Genomic DNA, 22,247 nt, shown 5'->3' with positions numbered 1-22,247 from the left:
TGATAGGTGTGTGCAAGACCTTCGAGCAGCCTGCAAACTGTAACTTCAAATGTACAAGGAGAAAACATCTGTCATGACCTTATCACTTTCTTATTTTTTATTTATTTACATCTGTCAGGGTTTTAAGCAATACATGCATTTTGGCTGTGGATCTTTTGATTTTGGAGAAGGCAGTTAAAGAGCCCAAGGGTGGAGTATTTAAAATGTGCACCCAGAGCTTAAGTTTAGTAATTGCTTTCATATGTGCTTGCCTCTATTACTGTATCTCAGTGCTTCCTTACTGGATTTTAACCTTTGCTTTTGTCTATTATTTAATCTTTTAAGCTTAGAATGTTTGTGTGCATGCACATATATATATGCATATATGCATATACATACACTGTGTGCATATATGTACAATGCATGCATATATGTGCACTATGTGGTCTAAGAGGCTCCCAAACAGAATGTAAAATCAATTCAAAAGGAATCAGTTTCTTTCTAAATGAGAACCTGACATGCTGTCATGAGGACGGCTCACTTCCTTTCAGCCACTCCTATATGTAATCTTAAAGAGCTTTGTTCTTTTCTGGATAACATACACCTACACTAAGTACAGTATTCATAAAATGCTAGCTTTCCTACACATTGGAGTTTCAAACGAAGGCTTTAGACCTGTAGGTGCTTGGTATGTGTACACTTAACTCTTTGTAATGTCACCACCTGCAGAGAAAAAAGGTAGAGAAGAGAAAATCAACACAATGCTGAGGAGGAGGAGGAGGAGCTGGAACATACTGCTAATATTGAACAGCCTTCTGAAAAGTAGGCAATAGGTTTAAGTAACACTTGTCAGACAAGAAATGTCTTCAAATAAAGACATGGAACCAAGAAAATAGGTGCTGCTAAACACACCTACACCTGAACCTCAGTTTAAGTCTATCACTATTAGAGTTCTTATTAAAAGCCTACAGAATCTGGTATGGATTTTTCTTTTTTTGGAGGCAAGCAACATCGTAACTGTCACTATGCCAGAATTTTTCCAGTGTTCAATCTAACACTGGAAGAGATTGTGCAGAGGGGTTGAGGAGTCTCCCTCCTTGGAGATATTCAAAAGCTGTCTGGACATGGACAACTGGCTGTTAGGTGACCCTGCTTTGAGCAGGGAGTTGGACAAGATGACCTCCAAAGGTCCCTTCCAACTTCAACTACTCTCTGATTCTGACTCTGATTACATACTCTGCTGCTAAATAAGATTTGATTTGCTGCATGGAAGCAGATGGACTCTTCCTACTCCTTTATTACAGCCTCTTAGTGGCCAGCATAATTTTGCTGTCACTTTAATGAAGGCATTAGGCAAATCAACATTTCATGCTATTTTTAAGTGTTTGTTTGTTTGTTTGTTTTTAATAAAACAAAACAAAGCAAAATGTGCATCCAGTGAAGAGTTTAAGCTTCAAATATAACTGGAGACCACCAAAATTTGTCAAATACTGTTCCTGTGTTTCCATGGATCCCAGTATAGTAACACCACCAGTTTTTCTATGAGGAGACTTTGCGGAGGCATTCACTTCCACAGCATTTTTCTAAAATTAACAAGAAGTTGAAAATCCCACATATCACACAAGTTATTACTTCTCTATAAAACCTGTAATTAGGAGATTTAGAAGCTCCCAGTGATTTTGCATCACTTCTGTCACTGAAACACCATCACTAAACTAGACAGCTCTAAAGACCTAACCTATGACAAGCCACTTTAGCATCTGCAGACTAAAATACTTGATGAAGATAACTGAAATCTGTCTAAATTAAACAGTTCGGAAATGCATTCAGCTCTTGGGATTCATTGCTGTACTAGCCGATGACGGCCTTGGAGCTGAGCAAGAGACAGAGGATGCCAGAGCTGTGCAGAGCAGAAAACCTTGTCTTCATTTTGCTGACATGAGATGGAATCTGGGACAGCTGATGGTACCACACAGGGAATAGAAATAGCTTTCAGAGTTATAGGATCAAGGTTAGAACAAGATTAAAGCTGCGCTGGCCTGAATGTTGCTGCCCTGAATAGTAGTGAATATAAGCTATCCAAACAGTTCATAGGTCAACATTAATCAAGATGTTACTGTTTTATACTCTAGTGTAAAACCTTAGCTTACTCTTTCAGCTCCTGGTCAAAACTTTAAATAGTAGATAGGTCTTGTGTTTGCTTAATGTTTACAAGTTAATTCCCCAAAACAGCAACAGTACTCTGCTTTTACAGAGGCCTTACAGCAGCATGAGATTTTTAAGCATGAGCTTGCAAGACAGCTCAGAATGCCAGAAAAAACAGCATGTTTAAAAAAAAAAACAAAAACATACTATTACGTTCTTAACCTTTTTGCACCTATTTTAGAAAGCAAGTCAACGTCTGGTACAATCCAAGCTAATAATATGAAGCATTCTTGAAGAGGCCAAGAAAAGATATGAATGGACATTTTTTGGACATTTTTTGACATGAACCCTCACTCTGTGGTCACACCGCATCTTATTTTTCAAAGGGACTATGATACTTGCTGCTGGGAATCTTGAAAAATCTAAAACAGTGTCAAATACAATAAAAATAATGAAACTATGAGTTTTGTATTTTTTTTTTACTAATTACCAGAATTAATTATATAATGAATAGTTCTTGTCTCTGTGACTGAAGAGTTGTTCCTAGGGAAAGTAAATTAAAAAATGAATATTGCTGACTTCTTAGAGGAAAACAGAAGCATCTCAGGTTTACATTTGAGGTGAACATATACACACCAAATTCTCCAGGCAACAGCAACCCCTCTTGTATGGTTTCAGTGCTCAGTCACTGGGTTCTGCTGCTTGTTATTAAACCAAAAAAGAAGGAGAGACCAAAATGAAGAGAAAGTGGGGTGTGACCAGTATTGCCCCTCTTCCATGTACTAAGCATTTTTGAAAAGCAAGCCATATATACACACAGTTGTAGATTTAAGGACCCTACTTAAGGTCTGAAAATGTGAAAACCATACTCTGTATAATCTATTTTGATTCTTCAGTGTTGACACTGGTCACAGACACTTAAGAATGGAAGTTTTGCAATCCTTCCCAATCAAAATCTCTCATGAATACTAGCTGACCTTCTGTACCAGTCATTAGCCTGATGTTGCTCTGTGCTGATTTTTGTTATGGACATATGGTTCCAAGTGAGAGCACCTCTCAGCCTGAGACATACTGAGCAGACAGATGGAGGACAGCCAGGCAGCTGTACCATTTTTAATCAGGCGGAGCCCTGCCATGATGCTGTGGTGCTGCTTTGCATGTGCAGAGCAGACTTAAGATTTCTGGAGAACTTTGTGGTAACAGCCATTAAAATGACTAAGCACTTCGGATGCTTTGGGGTGAGACAGCAACAAAGCAGGAATCTAGCACTTTTTGACTGTTATCCCATGCCTAAATGATTAAATTTTCCTTTGGGTCTGAAGTTTAATTCTGAATTTCTAAATGACATTTTATGACCTTTTTAAAAGCTTAACCATCATTTCAAAATGAATATTTCATGAATTCTTTTACTCATTATGGAATATCTGAAATCTGATCAAGCAGTGAGTTCTTTTCTAAGTGGTAAATCAAATTCCAACAATAGCATTTCCACTAAGCTCAGCTCCTTGGGATAGTTTTTTTTTTCCTTTCCCTAAAAAAAAAATAAAATCCACTACTCTTCAGCTCCTTAAGATATGTATGAAAAGTGAGAACAAGAGATGTACAAATAAAGCTCAAATACATTCAGAAATAAGTCTGTAATTTCACTATTTCTAACGTGGCTTTTCCCATTTTCAACTACATAAAATACACAAATTGCTGTGGAAATGTGTATTTATATAGATATAAGCAAATGAGAGAGTAGCAATTGGATTTTGTAAAACAGAGGAGTTGGTGCCTAGCGTTAGTGCTTTCCCTTCATAACAATTGCTCTTTCTCACTGAAAATGGGGAAGATGAGATGTCCATTACTTGCCTGCTTTGGCGCAGCCTATTAAAACCATGACACTAATTTTTATCTTTATCATTGCTTGAGTCAGCTGCATTCCATAAAATAAACAAATATATAAAAATAAACCATGGGGCTTGTGGGCTGAACAAATTCTGCAATGAAATACACAAAACACGGCTTTTATTTTCTCCTCGAGACCTGCCAAGAGAGCAGGCCTAGAAAACTTTGGTTTCACCATCACCTTTTATGCAGGAAGACCTTACTGTGTTTGCAGATCACATTACAGAAATTATTAAAGTGATAGGTAAGGCTGAGAACTGTCACCTTGAATTCTCAATATCAGTCTTCTGGAATCTTCTACAATTCCATTTTAAATGGAAGTTTCCTCATGGCCAGATTCAACTGTGTTGAAGTTTGAGGAAGGAATAAGAAAATTCCTTTTCCTATTCTAGATTTAGAGAGAATAAAAGTAAATACTTACTAAGATATATATTTCCTTTTGATGTATTTCACTTTACAGTAAAGTTACATCTTCCACTTAACCCTCAAATTCAGTCCTTATATGTATATTTTTAGCTTGCCCTTTAAGTCAATGAGAACTTTCTAAATCAAAATAATACCACACTGTAGCCCCAAATATTAAATGTTAGCATGGATTTTAAATGGCAAAATTCGATCAGCAACTTTATAAATATTTACATTTTCCACTTTGTACTCATACAGTAATATGTGTAACTTAATTTTTAAATGTTCATAATTGCTTTTTCTGTGGCAGTCATGAAGGTAAATTTGTGGTGAATTACCAAATCAAAAAAGGGCTTTTTCAAGCTAACAGTAGACCTTCATTTCCTCTACAAGTCTTCAAATTAAAGATATTACTATTTTTTCCTCATGCATAGCAAGCATGTCAGGGTATCAAGAACTAAACCCTTTTTCCAGCAGCAGCACCACCTGATGCAAGTCATGCTTATAGACAGATGACCCAGAGAAACCAAACTTCTGCTGAAAGCATTGGTCTCTGTTAACAGCCTGCAGTTCACAGAAGCTTCGTATGGATAGGGAGGACAAACTTTAACGCTGTGTTACCAAATCCTATCCCAGGTTAAAGCAGAAGTGTGAAATAAGTATGGAAATTTGTATTCCATAGTACAAACTATATGTCAGGAAACATCCCCTTTTATTTGGCACTCATTAAACTGCATGTAAAATATTGCATCCAAATCTGAGTCCAGATGTTAATACACTAGAGTAATGTGAGTTACATGCCACCAAGAGGGTTTGGTCTGGAGCACTTGCCCCATGAGTAGAGGCTGAAGGAGCAGTGTTTGTTCAGCCTGGAGAAAGGACGGCCTTGGAGATACCTCAGAGCGGCCTGCCAGGGCCTATGAAGATGGTGTCATGAGGATGGAGCTGGGTTCTTTGATGTATGAGAGGAGGAGGAGAGACAGCAGACAAGAGGGTCCAACAGTATGTCAAGAAAATTAATTATTCTCAATGAGGACAGTCAAGCACTGGAACAGGTTGCCCATAAAGGTTGTGCAGTCTCTGTCTTGGGAGGTTTTCAAGACCCAACTGGATAAAACCCTGGTGTGATCTCATAGCTGAGCTGTTTTCAGCAGATTGGCCAGACAAGGTGGCCTCCCAAGTTCCCTTCCAACCTGAATTGTTCTATTACGTATTATTTTTCCTAGGCCACTATGTCCACAGAAAAGCTCTGGCACAAAAGCACATCTGCTAGCAAATGCTGATTTCTTTTCCTTAGATATAGCTGCTATGCTTCACTTTTTGCAAATGTCACTTTTCATTCACAAGATGCTTTCACCACCAGCATAACGCTGCCTAGCAACTTATTCCAACTAATAAAATATAATAGAGGAAGAGACAAAATATGAAGAGTATGATTTGTAAACACATTTATTCCTAAATTGATCTGCTTTTTTTTATTTATTTTATTTTATTAGTTATCAGCTGGCTGCTTGCTATTAAAGACACTAGTTCTGCGAACACTAAAATTAGGTGCTTAAATTTACTGGAATTGCTAATGTTGTTAATGCGGGACGTAAGCACCAGCAGGGCTGCATCCATAATCCTAAGGCCAGCTCCCTAACTGGCTTATTAGTTTTTTGTTGTAAACATCAAATAGATATAATCTAACGGGACTTAATGCAATTTATGCCATATGTTTTCCTTCTGTTTTCTGTGTTATTTTGCTAGGGGTTTTGTTTTTCAAATCCTATTCCACGTCTTTAATGCTATCTTTGCAACAACTGTATTTGCAGGATTACCTCTTCGCTTTTGCTAATTTTACAGGCTCCAGGAAGCTATGAGTTTGTATAATATCGCACCAACTACAATCATGTAAAGACGAAACAATAATCTACTGAAATTTAGGCTTTTTTTTTTTGGCCCAAGAAGATAAAAATACAGATTGGAACATGGTGACTTCACACATAGAGGCAGTTTCCCAAGTACTTATGAACTTATTTAAGGTATCCCTTTGCTACTTTATGGATGATGCTACTTTTTGAATTTATTTTACTATGGAGCTCAAAACCCAGCCTTTATTTGGATCTTCAGTAACGTGACAAGGAACAAGACCACCCAGTTGATGTGACCATTGCAGTAAACTGTGTGGTCACAAAGAAGTGCGCACCTACTAGGAGAGCTCTGAGATGGACACATAAGGTTCCTTACCAAACTAAAAAACTGCCATAGTACTTGATGACCATGCCAAGCAAACAAACAGAAGCAAAAGGAACACAAAGCCAACATCCTGAGCCCTACAGAGCTGCTGCCCAGACACACTTCGGTGGCATAGTGCTGCTTTCTCCTGCTGCTTCTTGCCCAGCTACTGCTCAGTTTGAGCCCGTAGGAAGCATCCTGGCCTCCTTCGTACTTCCTTCACCCGTTATTCGTCTCGGGGCTCGGTGCACAAAGCCAGCCCCCCACGCCACAACAGCTGCGAGGGGCCGAGAGGCAGCGGGCTGCATCCCTCTTCCAGGCTGCGCCTTCGCTCTGCGTGAGGACACCGCCGGCCGCCTCGGCCGCCTCTCCCCTCGGCACCTGCCGATGTGAGGCACCCGCCTGGATCTCGGCGGCGATTCCCCCCCTTCCCTTCCCTTCCCATCCCTTTTTTTGCCGCCCCACCCGCCGCCGCTGTTGCCGAGAGACCGAGGGCGGCCGCCGCCGGGGCCCCTCCGCTCCCCGCGACACCCCGGGGCCGGGGCCGGCCCCTCCCGACCGCGCCATGAAGGCGGATGCTGGCGGTAGGTGGGAGGCGGCGGGCGCGGCCGGCTCGGTACGGGGGTCCCCGGCTCCTCCCCGCTCCCTCCCCGGCCCCCCTCCCCCGAGCACCCCGGGAAGACCGCGGCGACAGGGCCCCGGCACCGAGCCCCGGGGGCCGCGGCGGGCTCGGGGCCGGGGGAGCGGCCCTCGGCCTGGGCAAAACGAGCCCGGGATCGGTGCCCAGAGCAGCCCCGGCCGGGGAGAGCTTGGGGGGGGCGCCGGGAGGATGGCCGGGACCCCCCGCGGGTGGTTTTCGGGCGGAGATGCTGACCCCGAGGGAGTCTCCCCGGGGTTAACGCGCAATTTCAAGGGCCTCGGGTCGTTATGTGAATGGAGACCTGCTTATTATTATTATTATTTTTATTATTTTGGTCCACGTCTTTTTGTTCGAGCGCTCCTGACGTCAAAGGCGCGTTTGTAGGAAGAGCTGAGCTTTCTGGTGGCCTTTGCCTACGAGCGTGGCTTTTAAGTTAGCAGAGGTTTCTTCAGTTACCCATCCTTGCGTTCAGAGTCACTGATATATAGCAAATATTCACAGTGAGAAAATACAAAGTGTATGCTGTTTGAGTCTTTTGTCTTTCACATCTTCAATTTCCTGGTTCATTGCATTGTCCCTCTTTTCATTTCCTTCTACAGCAGCCTCATCCCACCTGCCCCCTATGCGACCAAAAAAAAAATAGAAATAATACATATTAAAAATGGACTAATTTTTGCTGTATAAATCACAAGAAACTTCAATGGAGAGAGAAAACAAATACCACTTTGAGCTGATCTCTCAAGCTGCTAGAAGACTCCGGCTTTCTGCAACTTCATGAATATACCTCTGGGAACATTTAGGAACAGCTAGGGGAATCATTTCCTTAACTGTTTTAGCTGGGTGCTGTGTTCTGAAATGAAATATTAAAGCCATAACAATTACCATGTCATTTGTTATGTAGTAATGTAGATCCATAGTCTTTTTGTTTGGCGTGTCGTTTTTTGTTAATCTGAAATGTGGTCCACAACAGATGTGGTCCACAACAGATTGTTCCCATTTGATATATGCTTCCTGGAAATACAACCTTCTAACATACAACCTCTGCTTTTACTTCCACCTTTTGGGCATTGCTGTTACCGTAGACACCATGTGGCATTCATCTAGACCCAGATCATGAGCCACATAGATCTCGAGCCTTAAACTTTCTCCATGAGAAAGTAGTATCAAGCTGTGTTACAGGCAGTAATAATGGGCTACTGGACCAAATTCTGGAAGAGGTGCAAAGTCACTGATTTTCCAGGATAAGAATCTCTTCTTAAGATGTGTCATGATGAGCTAGACCTATTATTGGATTCCGGGCTTTGGGGTTTTCCTCCCCTCATGGTATTCAGGCTGTTGAAAACAAGATTTTATCCATGTTTATGAGAAAAAGAGAAGTGTTCACATTCATGAAAATAAACTTATTTTTACTGTGTTACTAATTCAGTACTTCCATGGCTGGAGAATTACTTGGTTTTCCTGTAGATTTTGAGCATGAAATCTTTTTTGAGGTAAAGAGCAAAATCAGCCAAATATGCTAGTTAAATGTCAAATCACATTTTAATTCCTTTTCAGTCTTTTTCTGTTCTCTGTTTTATTTCAACCTCCATTTGAAGTTCCGTGTATTAGGTTAAGTACTAGTAAATGTCTTATTTTTGATGATACTACCTCTAGACGATGGTTGCAAATTACATTGTTACTACTTGTTTCTTTTTGTTTTCCTTTATTTTCTATGATCTTTTCATCTTTCAGCCCTGATATTTTTCCCTACTGTGAGAATACTCAGGCAGTGGAACAAGATGCCCAGAGAAATTGTACAATCTTCATTCTTGGTGGTTTTCAGGACCAGACTGGAGTAACCTGAGTAAACTGTAGTCTTGTCTGACATCTGACTTGAGCACCCTTGGGCAGGAGATTGAACTAAAGACCTTCTGAGTCAGTCTGTGATTCTATGTTCTCAGTTTTCCAGTATAATTTTTCCCAAAAAACTTTCCCAAAGTTTGGCCTTTTGTTCTTGGCCATTACATTCAGTGTTGTGTTTATGGAGATAGCAGTACAATACCAAAGGTTGTGGCTGCAACTTGTGGGAACTGTCCTGCAATAATGAGAGTCTGTATCACAGGCCAACTTTTTTTTTTTTTTTTTTTTAAAGAAAAGAAGATGAGAAGGAAGAGTCCCGATTGTGTTTTAAGGATTTCCAGCTTAAAATACATTGGTATTAACAGTTTCTCTGGAAATTCTTAAAGTAATATATATAAACAGTAGAATTTGGAAAAGGAAAATCATCTAGAATATTCATTTTTTTTTAAATAATTACTTTAGTAAAATTGTAACAAGGCTAAAAGTAAATAATCACTGTTTATTGTATTTTTTAATGTATCAATTTAAACTCTGAAAAAAATGTGTATACAGGGTTCTAGGCACTGTAGTGTGTAATTAGTAGTACAACAAAATCCCAGCAACATTAAAATAATCACTTAAGCAGGCATGCTGCCAGCCATCTGCCTACAGAGAAGCTCCTTTCCACCCCTTCATCTTTCTGGGAAGGGTGCCCTCAACCCTTGCTTTAAAATCCTGTAAACTGTATCTCCTGAAGCATTCATGGGAGGTTAAAGAATGTGGGATCTTTTAAAAAGGGTGGGTTGCTCACTGAATCCTCTTGAAGATTGGTCTTCTCTTGTTTTCACTGAGGGCTACAGTTTCCACTTGGCGATGAGTAGACCACAAAAGCTAATCCCAGAATATTGTTATTGTATTTTTTCTAGCATGGTTCTTACTAAGCTCATTGATGTATTTCTTCATCAGCTTTTAAGGATTTTCATATAGACCCCATTGCAGTAGATTAGTTGTAACATAGCAAGGTAGGTGGCCTGCCTATTTTTTTGTTTTTAATGCAATTTTTTAATTGAAAAATGTGAAAACACCAAACTTTATATAAAGCTATGAAGTTCATTATCTGACTGTATCACAATACTGTGAGCATGCATAGGTTCTTCAAACTTGTGTCTTGTGGTTGTTGAAAGGCTTAAGCGGATTTGTCCCATGACATTGTGTGGTAGTAGTGGTAGTCTGTATATCTTGTTCATGAGAGCTCTGCCTTTACATGCAATTTGATACTTGATTCTGCCTGCTGATTAGGCCTGTATTATTTCCACTAGGTCTGAGGGGAAGAACTTTATAAGAAGTAAATATGGTGTGACATTATTGACATCCTTAGCTGCAAATTACATGAGACATGTTGGGAGCAAAGAACTAAAGCCTGGACACCTGTCTGTTTTCACACTAGATGCTCTGAACACTGGTGGCCATCAGCAAACATTAAGCTTTCCCTGGCTGTTGAACCTCAGTATGATCTTTTTGGCCAGGGGTCCTGTTAGTATAAACAAGCTGTCACCAGCTGTTCTCTCCTACTTGTATCCAGATGATTTGAAATTGTGAATGCAAGTACTTACTAGGGTATTTCCTTCAGTAGACCTTCTTTGTGAAAAATCCTGTTTGTTTTTAATAAGTACTGAAGTTTGATCAGCTATTAGGTGTAAGTTGTATTTAAATTAGTAAGGGAGATCTTTTTGATGAAATAACAATACAACATGAAGAGAAAAATTATTGACATAAGCTTTTCTTTGAAACTAGTTATGAGTTAATAACATCCATAGTGGTATGTGCCATGTGATTGTATCAGTTGGAATCCTGTCTTTACCCTTATAAACTTAAATATATCTGTACTATCATGTCTATAATTTGCTCACTTCAAATGTTCTGGTACATGAAAACAAATCCTGAAATACCTTGCACATGTAAATACACCAAAAAAGAGGGATGGAAGTAAAAGTCGGTACAGAAACAGGGACAATTTGCTAAGAGGGAAAGGAAAAAGGCTATTGAGATACAAGAAGGAGAATTTATATTTTTCCTATAACTGTAGTACAGCGAAGAGCAATTTCTTCCTTAACATCATCATGCTATTTGAATGTGTGTCAATGCCCTCCCTCTGCCACTCATTATGTATTTGGCAGGCTTTAGATTTTATAGACAGTAAAAAGTTCAAAGCTAATAATTTTCTAACAATTTTAGGAGTCGCTTCATGTGTCCCAGCTCTGGGAAGAGTTGGAATTGGAGCTCACATTTTCAGACAAGAGAGAATTTGTGTTGAAGGGAGTTCTTGTAGGTGGCCAGCCATGGGAGGACCTTCAGTCAGTGCTCACACAATCTCAGGTGACAAAGTCAACAGACTGAGACAGAAATATGTTGGAAACCAGACATAGCTGATGCAAAGGATTTGTCTAATTTTTGAACTCTCTCCGTAAAACTTAGATGGGTATATCTGCTTTATTTTTCTCTCTCTATATATTTTTTTTTGTGAAGTCATTTTTCAACTGCTTTCTTAATCTACCAGAATTTATAAGCACATTTTCTTGAGTTTGTAATAGAGAATGCTTGAGCAGAATATGCTGTATGCAGTGAATTTTTTTTCTTTATTTTTTTTTTTATAAACAACACACAGATTTCTCAAGTTTTGATGTTGTGTAGGATCAGCTACTTTTTTTTTTTTTTTAATTTGTCTTTTGATTTTTGTAGGAAGTGCAAACTTCCATTAGCAGAAGTGTCGTATGGCTAGTGTGTCTGTTTTAGATCTCACAAGCTGGGATTAGACTTTCTTCAGACTTTTTCTTTCCCTTAAGTGCACAGTGGGACTTGAGTTTACCAGTTATTGTGCTTGAACAATACTCATGTTTGACCATAAGCTGAAAATGTATTGTGATGCTGATATTGTAGTGATCTCGTTTATTGCCTAAAAGTTTAGTTCTGAGATAGTGTAGTAGATGTTGAACACGTTGAAGTTCAGGGGAAGAGAGGGAGAGCAGGCTGACCAAAAAATGGATCAGAAGGGGCACAGTGCATGATTTATATTCTGTTTTCTTCCTGTATTTTTTTTTTTCTTTTTACATCTTAAAATAGGGGAGAGTTTTAAAAGCAAAGAGGCTACTTCCCTGCCTGAGTAGGTTGACACCTGTGGTATAGATTTTCATTGCTATTGTAAAGAAAATGCTCCAAAGAAATGTGATGTGGGTGTAGCCCTTAAAACTCCATGGTATTTTCTTGTCTCAAAACCTGTCTTTGTCCCGCACCCAGTATTTCTTAAAAACTCCGGAGCTAGAAATATATCCTAGGGAACGTATTAAGCCTTTCATGTTAATAACAGGTTGTGATCAAAGAAAGACCTAATGATGTATGTCGGAATCAATGTGGGAACTGCAGGGGTGGATTTATAGTCAGGGTTAGGGAGGACTGCAGCCTCCCCATTAGCACAGCTTGGTGTGGTGCTCGCTGCACGTCACATGCTGCAAGGAGTGCCTGCACAGCTCCCTTCCTCCCGTTCATCTTTCAGCTAGTTCCGTCTTAAAAAAAGGTGCAAAAGGGGTTGTAGGCCACACGTTAAACTTCTTCAAGTATATGGACCAGAGTGCAAAGCACCAGGCCTTGTGTTCTGCTGTAACAGACACATGTAAAGCTGTGGGTTCCCTGGAAAAATGTAAGCAGTGTGAACAACAACAACAACAACAAGATGCATAAAAGCTTCAGAGCAACCTTATTATACTTTTGAATAATAATCTTGCTAAAGACCATTTTCAGAAGATTCTTGACTTGTGGTCTTTATTGTGGTGTGTTTGTTTGTTTGTTTGTTTCATGGGCATTTCTGTGCATTTCAAGTAGAGAAATAAACAAGGTGGTTCTTGTATTCCATAAATGTTTATTCTCTTCTGTTAGATTTATATGTATGGCAATTCATTCAAGGCTACTGCATAAAAGGAAGAATTCTGATCTCTTTAGTTGCAACACTTAAGAATGTGAACTGAATCCATTATTAACAGCTAAAGTTCATGTGTCCATATCAATTCCAAAAATAAAAAAGTTGGTGTCACTGGGTAGAAGGGTAGATGAGAATTTCATTAGAAGGATATGGCTCACCTTCCCACCTATCAGATGTATAAATAATCAATTCTTTGGTAATTGTCTACTCTCTACCCCAAAAGCTTGTTAAAGTGTCATCTTAAACCAAAAACAAAGAAAGAAACAAACAAACAAAAAACAACAACAACAAACAGTAGTGGCTTGTCCATGTTTCATATCCTGAGACTTCTGAGACTTTTTTCATAATTCTCTTATTGTTTGTACTTACCTTATTTATCCTCTATTTATTTTTGTGTATTTTCGTAAGAGTTTACTAGGAAATGCAGAAAATAGAAGCGTAAAATTAATATTTTATTGATTGAATAGCTTTTGAGTAACAGTTTACAAATGAACATATGTGCAGGAAACATTTTAGATTTTGTTTTCCAAGGTCTCAAAAAATGCAGCTCCCAAGAAATTGCAGTAAACTTATCACTTTACTAAATGTAGCCATTTTAAATCTTCATGACCCCAAAAAAATAACAACAGCTCCAAGGCTTTGAGAGTTTCTAGTTATGATTTGGTCCAAATAGAGAAAATGGGTTGGTACATTAGGCTTGGAAATAAATAGGAGAAAGCAGTAAAAACTGATCAAGAGAACTGAGTGATGAAATCATTTATGGGAAGGAAGTGGGAGCATGGAGCTCAAGCATGAGTTGAAGGAGCATACGGCTTGTATGGGTATGTTTGCAACCCCTCATTTGTTAGATTATTAATCTATAATGTTCATTTTACAATATTTGCATATATTTAGTGTTACCTTAGCAGTTCCACTTCCACTTGGTGCTGTGATTCATTGTCCAACACAAATAAAGGTGTCAGAAGTTGCCCCTTATTTTGTGCCTTTATATCATTTGTGTTTCTTTAAAAAAAAAAAAAAAATACTGCATAACTTCAGCTCCTTCAGCTGGGATTGCCAGTCTAGGACCTCAACCCTATTGCTTTTGGGCCTGTCCAGACTCAGACCAATGGTCCAGACTTGGTTTTTAAATATTAGGCAGCAGATAGGAGAAAGGTACGTGCATTCAAGTCATGATGATGACACAAACATCATGCTCAGGAGTTTTAATTTACTGACAGACATGAAAGAGGATAATCCAAAAACGTCACAGAAGCTTGAAAGGAGGCCTTTACATATGAAGAGACACCATGAGAGAAAGCACTCTTCTGAAAATAGAGCAAGGGAATTACTGAGATAGGAGCTGACTTCTTGAATCTGAAAGAGGGAAAATAGAGTGGCAGTAGACTCTGAGGGAGTTGGAATAGCATGAATAGGTTGTTTGTCATGATAGCTTAAAGAAAAGACAGCCAGGGATGAATAGGTGCAGAGTGGACTTGAAGCAGTGGCTGGTGTGGTGGAAAGGCCAGTTGAGACAAAGCACCTGGGCACTTCCATACTCTTGAACCTCCTGCTTCTTCCAAGGAAAAGTCTTTCTGTCACTCATGCTGCAGTCATCACCATGCCTTGAGATACTTGATGCTCAACTTGTAGCTTTCAAATATTTTGTACTAGTTTTGACAAACTTTTTGGAAATATAGTATCCCCTATGAACCAGACTTGGTCCAGGGTAAAGGTTCATGACAAGGCCCAAGATCCTGCTTTCTCTTTCCCCCTCACCTTCCTGAAAAAAATCATCCTAAGGGACTGCATTTCATGAAAGATTGTTCTTGTGCAAGTCCAGTGCTCCCTGCTATGCTGTTACTCCTTGGGAGAGCGCATATTCATCTCTTTGCATTTATTTTGATTCTGAGACTCTTGCCCTGTGTTTGGGGGAAAGTTGATGCTAATATTTAGCTCACCTTAGCTCTCATAGTGCATCTGGTGGTTGCTGCTTTGAGTACTGAGGTGTGCAGAAGGCTCAGCCTCTGTGCCAGCAATGTTGAAACTCAGCCTAATCTTGGGGAAACAGCACATTCTCCTTTGTGCTCCCATGTGCCAAAAAAAGCCCCAGAGAAAACCAACTGTCCCACCGTTGGATAGATAATTACTGACATTAAAGAAAGGTATTAGAAAAAATGGATGTTAATAGTAGAAGTAAGTAGCAAAAAGACTCCCAATTTCAGTAAAGAACAATAAAATCTGTTGGCTACTTAACATTGCCTGTTTGCCTTTGGCTTATTGGGCTTTATATTAGCCTAATATAATAAATTGAAATGTCACCATTAAATTAAATGGCTTCAGGAAATCCATCCAATGATTTCTTTCGGTTTAAGTTCACAGCAATATCTGCCTTCGCATATTGGTCAAAATTTTCTGCCAGTGCTGCTAAATTGTAGTAATTGGGTTGTATACCTTTATGTAAATTGTTGTAAACTGAGAGTCATGTCAGTGATTTATATAGGCAAGGCTTTTTAATAAAATGAAGATCCTGTTAATAAATACCAAGTCCTTTTGCCATAAACCCAGAATGCTTTAGGTTATTTATAAAGCTGTTCAAAAGGGCATTATAAAATGGTTTCAGTGAATTAATGTCTTTTCTCTTTTTTTTTTTTTTCTCCCAAGGTGGTTTCATGATCATAGATAACAAAAGTTAACTTCAGGATGCTAAAGAGAAAACAGAGTTCAAGGGTGGAAGCCCAACCAGTTACAGATTTTGGTCCTGATGAATCTTTGTCAGACAATGCAGATATTCTGTGGATTAACAAACCAGTACGTATCTCTTCCTGTAGTCACTAATTGTAAGTTAAATGTAATTTCTGATGTTGAAATATGACTTCTAAGAATGGTTATGAAATAGGTGTTTGTCAGAGACAAATACCAAGTTGTAGTTGCTGATCTACCAGTTCATTTCTAACAAAAAGTCCAAAACTAAATACAAAGGTGTTTTTTGGTTGTTACAAAGTGATGGGGATGATCAAGCAGTGTTTGCCAACATTCATCTACTGACTGCTTTTTTATTAAGTAGCTATCCTTTCAATGTATTGTTTCCTAACGTTTATTGAAATTAGAAGTTTGTAAAGTGAACTTTTGAAGAGAATGTCAAAAAGAGCATTTCATTGCTAAAGCAGTGGCCAGCAGTTTCATTTTGACTTGAAAGTTTTTACTTTCAAATCTCCCTTTTTACATCCCTTATGAACATAAAAGTGTATTTTGGTTGTTTAGTTTCAAGTTCAGCTCATATTTTTCTAGTATCATTTCACCTACAATGTGCCCTAAAGCAATAGATAGGTGAAGAAGTGTCTGGCAACTTGAAACTGGAGATTGTTTCATTGGGAACAGAGTTATTAACAGAATGTGCTGTATTAAGAAGATACCTTTACCACGTAAAGATGGTTGTTATGATTAAATCACATATTTAGCTGTCAGTGAGCATCCGGGATTCCTGTGTTTTGAATGATTCATGGTTTTGTAGAGAAGGTATTTTTGTGCTTCTCTTAAAGGAGAGCAGAATTCTTTACTTTGTGAAAGCAAAAAGTCAAATATTCTGAAATAAATTAATACATGTTATTGGCATGGCATTCATTTAATTCAACTATCATCTCATTTGCAGTATGAATCCCAGATCTCTAAGATTCGCTTCTGAGTTTTAACACCTAAATCATCTACAAGACAACACCCATGAATTAATTATTCATGCTAAATAATTTAAAATAGAATGTTCCTATTGAATGCTGTAATTAGCTCAAAATGTCATTGCAGAAAGATATGCTGAGTTATTTACATATGTTTCTCAGTGCACAGCATTCAGCTTTTGGATGGAATCATTTTTTTTCTTGTCATGCTGGTATATTAGTTGCATATTGCTTAGCAAGTATAATATTAACATTTTACTATGGCAGACAACACATTTATCTATAAGCCACACTTTACTATTGATGTTATTTCTTTTCAGTTTAAACAAGGTTTGAAACAAGGCGGGTATAAAAGGGACATAAGAAACAATACATCACACTTCCAAATTATTAATTTGGGCTGAGAAACAGTAGAGCTATTCAGTTTAGGTCAAATTTCATTACATTTAGGTGAGCATATGGTGAGTGTTAAAACAGGTGGGTTTTCTTACGGCTTCTTCATATAGTAATGTTCGTGTTCGAGTTGGTGTAAGTGAGTGTATAATTTTTTTTTGTTTGATAAATTTTATTTTTTTTGCTTGCTGAAATTCTTTTTTTTTTTTTTTACAATAGACACGACCTTATCAGCTCTGATTCATTACACTTGTCTGGCTTTAAAGATGTTTCAGTGGTGTTTTGATATAAAAGAGAAAAAAATACAATGCTAAACCCATGTACTGATACATTCTACCTTCTCATTAGACCTCCCACTGTGCCTGGCACTGAATATAGCCTTATTAATAAAGACTGTTTTGAGACTGAGACCTAAATAGTCATAGAAATGAACTGTTCTCTTACAGCAAGAAAACTTGTTTGGAACAAAAGGGAATCCTGATATTAAGAAGTAGCTTTCTTTGACATAGTCTTTTTATATTTATTCATTTCATAAATGGAAGGATGATTTTAATCCCTGTGCCTCTCTTCATTTTTTGAATTGTGAACTAAAAAAAAAAAAAGTTAAATATAAAATAAGTAAATGAAAAATCAGTTCATCTAAATGTGATTTTTTTTCCACAGATATTTTCATTTAACATATTCCCCCAATTTATAACATCAACTAATTCTACTTATTGTCTGCATAAAATATAAAATACAACAAGTTGTCATTTGAAAATAAATTGGACTGCAAAAACTGCAAAGTAGGAAGGATAGTATCCTGACTCTCAGTTTCCTGGCTCTTGAAACTTGGTTTATGAATTATGCAATCTCCCAAATTAACAAATAATTTATTTTTTGTTTCATAAAATCATGAGAGCTTATTTTTGAGATGAAGACCTTAAATACATGGATTATTATGTAAAAGAAAACTGCAAAAGAGTGTTTACAAAAAGTGCTATACAAGTTACGAAGGCTAAATATTTGAGTTGTTTTTGAAAATTAAAACAATCTTGCAATGTCTTGGTTTTCTTGTGTTGTTGTTGTTTTTTTTTCAGTGGGTACACTCATTACTACGAATCTGTGCCATAATCAGTGTTATTTCTGTTTGTATGAACACTCCAAAGACCTTTGAGCATTATCCTCCTCTCCAGTATGTGACATTTGCTCTTGATACTCTATTGATGTTCCTCTATACTGCAGAGATGATAGCAAAAATGCATATCCGTGGCATAGTTAAGGTAAGCATTTTAAAAATATCCTACATGTACTCAAGAAAATGGATCTGAATATGTTATAGTGACATTTGATCTTTGTTAACTTCTTACTTTTCTTTTTATGATTGTTTTTAATGGCAGGCAATGCCATGGCATATAAACAGAAAAGACAGGATGAGAAAGATGCAGCTTTACTACCTATTTAATCCCCCCTAAATGTATTACCAACATTCATAATAATGTTTTCCTTCTAAGGAATGTTTCACATTCAGTTCAGAATGTGTGTTCATGTATGTTCATGTATGTTCAGAAACATACATTTTCACTGTATTACTATTAAAAACGAAAAGCAAAATGAACTGCATATACATTAATAAGAATCTTTTGTAAATGTCTGGAGATGCATATTTAGATATTGACTTATTTTAATTTCACAAGCCTGAATGTTTTGTTGTGTGGTTACTTTATTTAAAGAAGAAAATATGTTTTAACAGTGAGCTGAATGAAAAAGCTATCTTGCTTTTCCACATTTTTTTCCTTAATATAAAGAACGCTGGTAAACAAATATTTCTCTTGTCATATGTTTACTGTTGAAACTGGACTAACTTTTATTAGTAAATATGATACAATAGAATATCAACCTGCAGAGTTTTTCAGTGGTCATCATTATGTAGTATTACTTTGCTGATTGTTTCCAGTCTTTAGTGAAAAAATATGAATTTGGCTTACATATAGAAAAAAACATTTGTGGTGCTTATCAACAATATAATTTTGTAACTACTGCACAGAGTAGATAATCAGTGTTATCTTTCCCTTTCACTACTGAAAGGTCTTGATGACTCTAGAGACATCTTGGGTTCCACTTCATTCTTAGTTAGTGGATGGCATTTTTAATAACTATATTAAAACTTATAACTATATGTATTATAACTGCCAAACTAGGCTGTTATATCATCATATATAATGAATATTAATAGACAAATTTAAAGTGACATTAATGTTAGTATTTAGGAAATTACTGAAATAAGATGATTCTAAGAGAATATTCTCAAGTTGTTTAAAAGCCAAAGCAATCCTTTGTGAAGTGGTATTTCTGGCATTGTGAAGTAGTACTTCTGGCCACAACCTGTACTCTCTTATTCAGAGATGTCCATTAAGCAGGTGAGTACGAGGACACATAAGCTCACAAATAGGGAGGTAGTGACCAGTGTGAGCATTTGAACAGTGCAAGAATAATGAGTTATTATTACAGCTGGTACAGGCTTTGCAAAGAAATAGGCATGTGAATACTAGAGCAGAGAGAGGAAGGGACAGCCAGCAGTGTAAATTTTGTACAGAGCTTGATTTCTTAGTCTTTGTGTATGGAAATACCAGCTTCATTCACAGTAAGCACCTATGGGCAATGAATAATCCATTGCTGCATATTCTAATGTCTTTCACTGTGTTGTTAATATTTGTATTGTACACATGTTGTACACATGATGAACTTAGCTTTGAAGCATGTCTGATGAGTCTGTTCTCACAGAATGAATAGCTGTCTGGAGTTTGTTCCACTGCCTTGACTCATGTTATACGCGTACAGATGAGAATGCAGTTTATTTGATTTGCACTTTGACATTTTACTCTTTCTTTATTAGATGAAAAATATGGTAAAATAGGTAAGGCACAACCACTGTTATGAAAAGATAGGTTAAATATAAAGCAGCTGTATTTATTGTTATTTTAGCAATTGAGGATTTGCTTACCGTTTAATGTCTTTTAGCATTCATCAGTGGATATAATTACACTGGAATAAATTGCCTTCACTGGTACTGTTCACAGAGTTGCAGAATAATTTAGGTTGGAAAGGACTTCCAGAAGTCATCTAGTCCAGCCTGCTGCCCAGAGCAGGTCCAGCCCATGGCTGTGTCCACATGAATCTCAAACTCCTCCAAGGATGGAGCTTCCACAAGCTCTTTAGGCAGTCAGCTCCAGATTTGATCATCCTCATGCAAGAAATATTTTTTCCTGATAACTAACCAGAATTTTCTGAGTTCCAACTTGGTGCATTGCTTCTTGTGTTACCATTTTGTACCTCCAAGAAGAGTTTGGGTCCATCTTTGTATTTTGATGATGCAGCTGTGGACAGCAGCAAGGTCTCCCACTGACCTTCTCTTTTGAAGTCTGAACAGTCTCTCACCCTCTATTCCTGCATCATGTGCTCCAGCTCCCCAACCTCTTTGGTGGTCCTCTGCTGGACTAGCACAATTTTCTCTCTGTGTTTTTTGCACTGGGGAGCCCAAACCTGTACTTAGCTCAAAACTGGAGTTGTGGATGTTGTCTTAGAAGTGCTGATTAAAGGGAAAGGAGGACTTCACCAGACCTGCTGGCTATGCTATTGATGTGAGTAGAGCCTAACTGTAGGAGAACAATTTGGGCTTGTATTGTGTACAGTAAACTTCATAAAACGGTAATAGAATAGGATTAGCCTTAACTTGTTTCAACTGTCAAATTAGAGCTTTTTGAACATGCTATCCAAGTGTTTCTTTGAATGCTAATCAATGAATAATCCATTTTTAGTGAATTATTTGACTCTCTCTTGGGGTTATTGATTCTAAGGAAAATATTGGTTCTATTGTTAGTAATTCTACCAAGAAAGTAATGATCCATGGACTTACAAAGATAATAGCAATCAAAGTAAAATACGGCACTGTTTAAAAGCCTGTTAACATTTGTTAAAGATATTTGTATATGAAAAGTCTTTATAGAAGGGAATTTGTTTATGAACTGTGGTTCTAATTTAAGTGCACTCAATACTTTTCATAGAATCACAGAATGGTTTGGTTTGGAAGGGACCTTAAAGATCATCTAGTTCCAACTCCTTTGCCATGGGCAGGGACACCTCCCACTAGACTTGAACACCTCCCACTTGGTCTTGAACACTTCTAGTAATTTTAGGTTAAAGAATCATGCACTGCTGTGTGGTTCTACTGAATTTTACCATCAATCAGGATTTTTGTAAAGGCCCTTGGGTTTGAAATGCTAACAAACTTTTGAACCTTGACTAATGCAAAATTTTAGTCCAGAGAGAAATCTAATTTATGGAGAAGGTAGGTACTATTCACTTAAGTCTCAATTAATAACAATGTGAGTATAGCTGAGCTAAGAAGATTTTTGAAAATATTAAGTCATGTCTAATTAACACCTTCTGAGGAGAAGTTTTAAAATTCCTTCCTCTGATTCCCAGGGGGTTTTAGAAAAGGAAAGTAGTTTCTGAGAAATCTAGCCTTTCCTCTGTAAAAAGTTTCTCTTTACCTATGTGAACTAAGTGGCAAAATAAAGTGATACATCCATCAAAGTGCTTTATTACCCCAAAAGGAAAGTTAAACTGAAATGTTGCTGTGACATTGTGCCTTTTATTGCTCTTGTTTCCTCCTGAATAATTCTTAGTGTGCTAGCAAAGTCTATTTAAATTTAGGGCTGCCTGTACCTTGTGAGTAATGGTTGTTGCTTGTTCCATTTGACAAGACAATTGATTCAGTCAGGGGACTTTCTGAATTACAAAAGCACTGCTCATATTGATATCCACCACTTACAAAGAAAATATACACTGACATGCATTTAGGCAAGGGGCATGAAATACAGACATTAAAGAAACCAGAAGATGATAGTATAGGAAATATCTGCTATAGGATCTGAGGTGCTTTTTTTTTTTTTTTTCTCAAAAGAGCATATAGATATTTATTACCACTATTATACAGTATTTGCTTCTAATTGGTATTACACTGGATTGACTCTTTTAGAATAATTAAAATGGGCATAAAGGTGCAGTCTATTGGATTGTATTCTGTATATAGGCACTACTTGGGAAGAAATGACTGAAGGGCTTGAGATGATATTCATACTATAGTTTTGGG

The 22,247-nt window shown here is 37.6% G+C and overlaps 1 protein-coding gene across 2 annotated transcripts in view; it reads left to right on the top strand.

The window, feature by feature from the left end:
- The first annotated feature begins 6,689 nt into the window (after window positions 1-6,689).
- NALCN (sodium leak channel, non-selective) overlaps window positions 6,690-22,247 on the top strand; it is a 229,320-nt gene continuing 213,762 nt past the window's right edge. Inside the window, exons 1-3 of one of the 2 annotated variants that reach the window (XM_068677799.1) lie at window positions 6,690-7,220; window positions 15,711-15,857; window positions 18,193-18,375. In XM_068677799.1, the coding sequence (XP_068533900.1) occupies window positions 15,750-15,857; window positions 18,193-18,375 (291 nt within the window). In that variant the 5' untranslated portion in view covers window positions 6,690-7,220; window positions 15,711-15,749. The remainder of the gene's footprint in view (window positions 7,221-15,710; window positions 15,858-18,192; window positions 18,376-22,247) is intronic. The other variant, XM_068677790.1, reaches the window with a different exon arrangement.

Source organism: Anas acuta, chromosome 1 (assembly GCF_963932015.1).
Source record: "Anas acuta chromosome 1, bAnaAcu1.1, whole genome shotgun sequence".
Classification (NCBI taxonomy): Eukaryota; Metazoa; Chordata; class Aves; order Anseriformes; family Anatidae; genus Anas; species Anas acuta.
This window is presented reverse-complemented; position numbering and strand designations above follow the sequence as displayed.